The 6,000-nt window shown below is 46.2% G+C and overlaps 1 protein-coding gene across 1 annotated transcript in view; it reads right to left on the bottom strand.

The window, feature by feature from the left end:
• The window catches only part of CNTNAP2 (contactin associated protein 2), a 2,382,269-nt gene that overhangs the window by 90,766 nt on the left and 2,285,503 nt on the right, over positions 1–6,000 (bottom strand). The window contains exon 18 of the mRNA XM_060195676.1: positions 4,323–4,559. Within this exon, the coding sequence (XP_060051659.1) occupies positions 4,323–4,559 (237 nt within the window). The remainder of the gene's footprint in view (positions 1–4,322; positions 4,560–6,000) is intronic.

Genomic DNA, 6,000 nt, shown 5'->3' with positions numbered 1-6,000 from the left:
AAAGCAGCACAGAGATTTATTTTAAAAAATCATAAGTTAATCAAATAGGTCAGCAACGAAAACAAACAACCCAGTAAAACAGAGTGGGCTAAGATCTGAATCGACAATTCTGCGATGAAGACATTCACATGCTCCGTATCAGTCATCTTTAGGAAAACACAAATTAGGACCACAATGAGGGAACCCCTCACACTTGTGAGACTGACCAGTCCAGAGATGGCAAGTGCTGGGAAGGGCGTGGAGAGGAAGGAGCCCTGACACACTACTGGTGGGGATGCAAATTGGCACAGTTCCTATAGAAACGGCACGGTGAGTCCTCAAGCGCACATGTCACCATGCTCAAGGATCCGGGTTCAGGGCCCCCGACTCCCCATCTGCAGGAGCGGAAGCTTCCTGAGCAGTGAAGCAGGTTTCTGTCTTTCTCTCCCCCTCTCTATTCCCCCCTCTTCTCAATTTCTCTCTGTCCCATCAAATAAAAAATAGAAAGGGTTTGGCTTCGTATGTTAACTCTCTTTTCAGTCACCAGGTTCCAGATGCCATCAGGATGCTGGCCAGGCTTTCCTGGATTGAAGACCCCACCAATGTGTCCTGGAGCTCAGCTTCCCAGAGACACAGCCTACTAGGGAAAGGGAGAGGCAGACTGGGAGTATGGACCGACCAGTCAACGCCCATGTTCAGTGGGGAAGCAATTACAGAAGCCAGACCTTCCACCTTCTGCAACCCACAATGACCCTGGGTCCATGCTCCCAGAGGGATGGAAAATGCGAAAGCTATCAGGGGAGGGGGTGGGATATGGAGATTGGGTGGTGGGAATTGTGTGGAGTTGTACCCCTCCTACCCTATGGCTTTGTTAATTAATCCTTTCTTAAATAAAAAAAAAAGAAAGGGAAAAAATATGGAAAAAATGGCCACTGGGAGCAGTGGATTTGTAGTGCAGGCACTGAGTCCCAGAAATAAACCCGGTGAATGAATATATATATCCATAGGACATGGAAAAACAAATTCAAAACATATATGAGCCTCTATGTTCACAGATGCATTATTCACAATATTCAAAACTAGGGAAGTAAGCTAAATGCCCAAGGTGACTGGATAAAGAAGTTATGGAACATATCTTCAAAAGGACAGCATTCTGCAACAAAAAGGCTGAGACTATATCATTTGAACAAAGCGGATGGGACTGCAGATGTTTATGCCCAGTGAAAGGAGAGATGGACAACCACTGGATGATTTTCTCACATGGGGAACAAAGCAGCTGACAGATGAATTTCCCAACAGTGGCACCCAACCCCTCTCTTGGACTTTGTGTAGTTATGGAGGGGGTGGCAGGGCATAGAGCTCTGGTGTGGAGGGTATGGGGTGGACAACACTTACCATGCATAGTTGTGAAATCTTACCTCTGAAACTAAAAAAAAAAAAGTACAACTCTTTTACATCACTTATTCAAAAGAAAAAACAGTTTGCTTTTATGTGCTGAAATTTTGAATTCCTTGCTCTAGAAATGCTTATGAATAGATCTTCCTTCACACCTGGAGTCCCTAGGAAACAGATGAGTGGGAATGCTATCTATCACCAGGAAATCACAAAATGAAGTCGCTTACCCATGGCTACTTTTGCAGCTTCGAGCTTTTGAGAGTAACCCGAAAATGATTTCTTTCATCACTAAATCTCTGTGGACTTTTGTGCATGTTCTTTTACTTTTGTCCTCTTTTTGTCTTTTTTTTTTTAAATTAAAGAAGATAAGCAAATTTTATGTGTTCATGATATCCACAAGTTACATCCTAAGGTCTGAAGATCTAAGAAGTGATATTTTCCTTTCCCGAATAACAATCTAAGAGGAAAAGGGAAAAGGATGCTACTGGTATTTTCACAAGTCCTTCCTCTAAATCTAGAAAACTTTCTGTTCCAACTGGAAATGAAGTCTGTGGAAACCATCTCTTTCCTGCTGGTGTGAAATTCTCCTTCAAGTTGAGATCAAGACTACGTAGGAAGGTTTGAGGGGAAGTGTGTGTGGGGGGGGGGGGGCGCGGGGAAAGATTATTGTTGCAAAGAGCTTAACACGTTTCATATAGAAATGGGAATCTCAGATGAATAGTTCCAAGATTTCTTTTCTTTTCCTCTCCCACTTGTTTACAATATTTTTGATTAATTCCCCCCAAGGCTTCAACCCTGCTCTAAAACAACAAGCCATGAGTTACTTTGTTGCTTGCACCTTGCCCTGAGCCAGGAAGAAACAGAAGGAGCTGAAATGATGCCAACCAGGCATATGGCATTTAAGATTTTTAGGAAAGGATTGGAGAACAACATGATTGAAAGCAAAAAAACAAAATCACGAGCAAAAAGGGAAGGGAGTTGAGACTAAAGTATGAGTTCTGCACCTCTGTGAGAATGTCACACATCAACAACAAATGCTGGAGAGGTTGTGGGGCCTAAGGGTCCCTCCTGCACTGCTGAATGTCAACTGATCCAGCCCCCGTGGAGAGCAGTCTGGAGAATCCTCAGAAGGCTGGAAGTGGACTTACCCTAGGACCCTGCAATTCCTCTCCTGGGGATAGATCCTAAGGAACCCAACCTTAAAAAAGGTCTGTGTACACCTATGTTCATAGCAGCATAATTTGTAATAGTCCAAACCTGGAAGCAACCCAGGTGTCCAACAACAGATGAGGGGTTGAGAAAGTTAGGGAATATATACAGAATGGAATACTACTGAACTATGATGCCCACACCCCAAGGAATCACCTAAAGATGTTACTAACAGAGGAGATGACTGGCCAGAATCCTTCCTCATTTCACTAAATGCAGCATCTTAGCAATGAAGGGTGTATATGGAGTGGAGACCCCTGAGCTTTCCTGCCTGACCAGCACCCCACACCCCCAACCAGCCCTTCTCTGGGAGATACTATCTTACCCCTTTCTGACTTCCTGGGGGGTGGGGCATGCAGCTGGAATCCCCTTCCAGGAGATTGACTTTGTTGACATCAAGGTGGGAAGTGACATTTTGCTCAGTAATGCCCTTACTGGGACATGGCTTAATGGGAATGAGGCAGGGAAGGAAGGAGGCTCAGCATCACCCTTAACATTTCTTGTTCATCAACTCCCTGGGCAGATAACCTCACCAGTGTGTCCCCAAACCTCATCTTCCCAGAGCCCTACTCCACTAGGGAAAGCTAGAGACAGGCTTGGGGGACAGAGCCATCTGCCAATGTCTGAGTCCAATGGAGAAGCAATTACGGAAGCCGTGACTCCCACCTTCTGCTCCCCATAAACGTCTTTGGTCCATACTCCCAGAGGGGCAAATGACAGGGAAAGATGATTAGAGGGTTCTGAATGGCAATTCCACCAGGACCCTAAGTGTCTGTCACCAGGAATCTTGTTTTTATGCCATTACTGAAAAGGAAGTGAATCTGGAAAACACTAGAGGAAGCCAGGCACTATTTTTCTTACCTAAGAGAGAGAAGAGGAAAAAAAAAAAGAAAACACCCTAAAACAACAACAACAAAAAAAACCAAACAAAAACCCCTCAAAGATAGTAAGAGGTGAAGGTGTGACTTCAAAAGAAAGTGCAGGCAGGATCATAGGAAAAAAAAAAAGGCCAATGTGGACATAGATACAGATATGTAGATAGAGAGATAGTCATAAAGCCAGTCCGTACCCGTGCCCTTGGTCAAATTCCTGCAGTTTCTTCTTCTTTTTTTTTTTTTTAATATTTATTTATTTTCCCTTTTGTTGCCCTTATTTTTTTATTGTTGTTGTAGTTATTACTGTTGTTATTTATGCCGTTGTTGGACAGGACAGAGAGAAATGGAGAGAGGATGGGAAGACAGAGAGGAAGAGAGAAAGACAGACACCTGCAAAGCCGCTTCACCGCCTGTGAAGCTACTCTCCTGCAGGTGGGGACCCGAGGGGCTCGAACCGGGATCCTTGAGCCACTGGTCCTTGCGCTTTGCGCCACCTGCACTTAACCCGCTGCGCTACCGCCCGACTCCCTCCTCCTGCAGTTTCTAATGGGGGAGATGGGCACACACAGCTCTGGTGGTGGGAATGGTATGGAATTATACTGATATTTTCTTATAATTTTATAAATCAAGATTAAACGACTAATAAAATAGTCCTTATCATCATAATCATCATCATCATCTTCATCAACAAGACCAATTTTGAGCCTTATCTCCAGGCCTGGAATGCTCTGGAATGCTCCTCCGTGAGAGGGCAGAGGAATCAGGAACACCTGCCCCCGCCCCCCTCGTTAGTCTGCTTTCTGTAGACAGGAGGCCAGTCCCTGCACAGATGTTCTGGACCCTGCAGCACCCGGGGCGGCTCACCTTTGTTGCAGAAGGTGCCGTCGTAGGCCGTGTGGGAGCAGTCGCAGGAGTAGCCGTGGTATTTCTCCACGCACTTGCCTCCGTTCTCGCAGTTGCTTCCATAGCTGGTGCAGTGGCCCGAGCACCCCGACTTGAAGCCAGACGTGACCTTTGCCCTTTCCTCCAAGTCCAGGGTGACCCCGTTCATCCTCAGGGAGCGAATGCAGCCCAGAAAGCCCTGCTGGCCGCCAGCACCACCTGGAGAGGAGCAAAGACATGGCGCTCAGAGCAGTGACCCAGCTCCTAGCCCAGTGTGGCTAGCTTCTCCTCCTTCCTGCCTCCATTGATTCCTTTCTTCCTCCCTTTTAAGACGAAGTTTATTTGTTGGATAGAGACAGAGAAATTGAGGGATGGGTGAGACAAAAAAGGGAGAAGAAGTAGGAAAGAGAGAGAAGCGTCTGCAGCACTGCTTTGCCACTCATGAAGCGTCCCGTCTGCAGGGAGGGCTGGGGGCTTGAACCCTGGCTCCCTGTGCCTTGTAACATGTGTGCTCAACCAGGTGAGTCACCACCCAGCTTCCTTCCTTCCTTCCTCCTTCCTCCTTCCTTCCTTCCTTCCTTCCTTCCTCCCTCCCTCCCTCCCTCCCTCCCTCCTTCCTTCCTTCCTTCCTTCCTTCCTTCTAAAATATATTTTATTTACTGTTTATTGAATAGAGATACAGAAAAATTGAGAGGGAAGAGATAAAAAAGGGGACAGGGAGTAAGCTCAGACCTACAGGGATGCAGAGGCTACAAGGCTCATGTGCTGAATATGGGCCCCATATTACGGCTACGGGGTTTACAGTCAACAATATTTATACCCCTTTCCCATATTAGGGAGCGATTCTCTTCCCATTTCCAGCTTCCTGGTCCTTTTTCCAGCCATGAGATGATCTCCTCAGACAATAACTTGGGTCCACTTGCATATCAGATTCCCGGCTCAGGGAAAAAAAAAAAACTAATATAGCCACAGATCCTTTGGAATATAATTGAAATATAACGACTAGCTATCTACAAAACTCTTCATCTGCACTACCCAGGCTTTAGGTTCATGATTAGTCAACAACTTGTTTGGCTTTGTATGTTAAATCTCTTTTCAGCCACCAGATTCCAGATGCTATCATGATGCCAAACAGACTTCCCTGGACAGACAACCCCACCAATGTGTCCTGGAGCCCCACTTCCCCAGAGCCCAGCCCCACTAGGGAAGAGAGAGGCAAGCTGGGAGTATGGATCGACCTGTCAACACCCATGTTCAGCGGGGAAGCAATTACAGAAGCCAGACCTTCCACCTTCTGCATTCCACAATGACCCTGAGTCCATCCTCCCAGAGGGATAAAGAATAGGAAAGCTATCAGGGGAGGGGATGGGATACGGAGTTCTGGTGGTGGGAATTGTGTGGAGTTGTACCCCTCTTATACTATGGTTCTGTCAGTGTTTCCTTTTTATAAATAAAATAATAAAAAAGGGACAGGGAGGAGAGGAAGAGAGAGACACTTGCAGACCTGCTTCACCACTCGTGAGGTTTCCCCTCTGCAGGTGGGGACTGGGGACTTGAACCTGGATCCTTGCACATTGTAACATTGTGCAAGCTCACATTGTGAGCTCAACAGGATGAGTTACCACCTGGCTTCCAACCTTCCTCTTAATTTTATATGATC

This window comes from Erinaceus europaeus, chromosome 8 (genome assembly GCF_950295315.1).
Source record: "Erinaceus europaeus chromosome 8, mEriEur2.1, whole genome shotgun sequence".
NCBI lineage: Eukaryota > Metazoa > Chordata > Mammalia > Eulipotyphla > Erinaceidae > Erinaceus > Erinaceus europaeus.
This window is presented reverse-complemented; position numbering and strand designations above follow the sequence as displayed.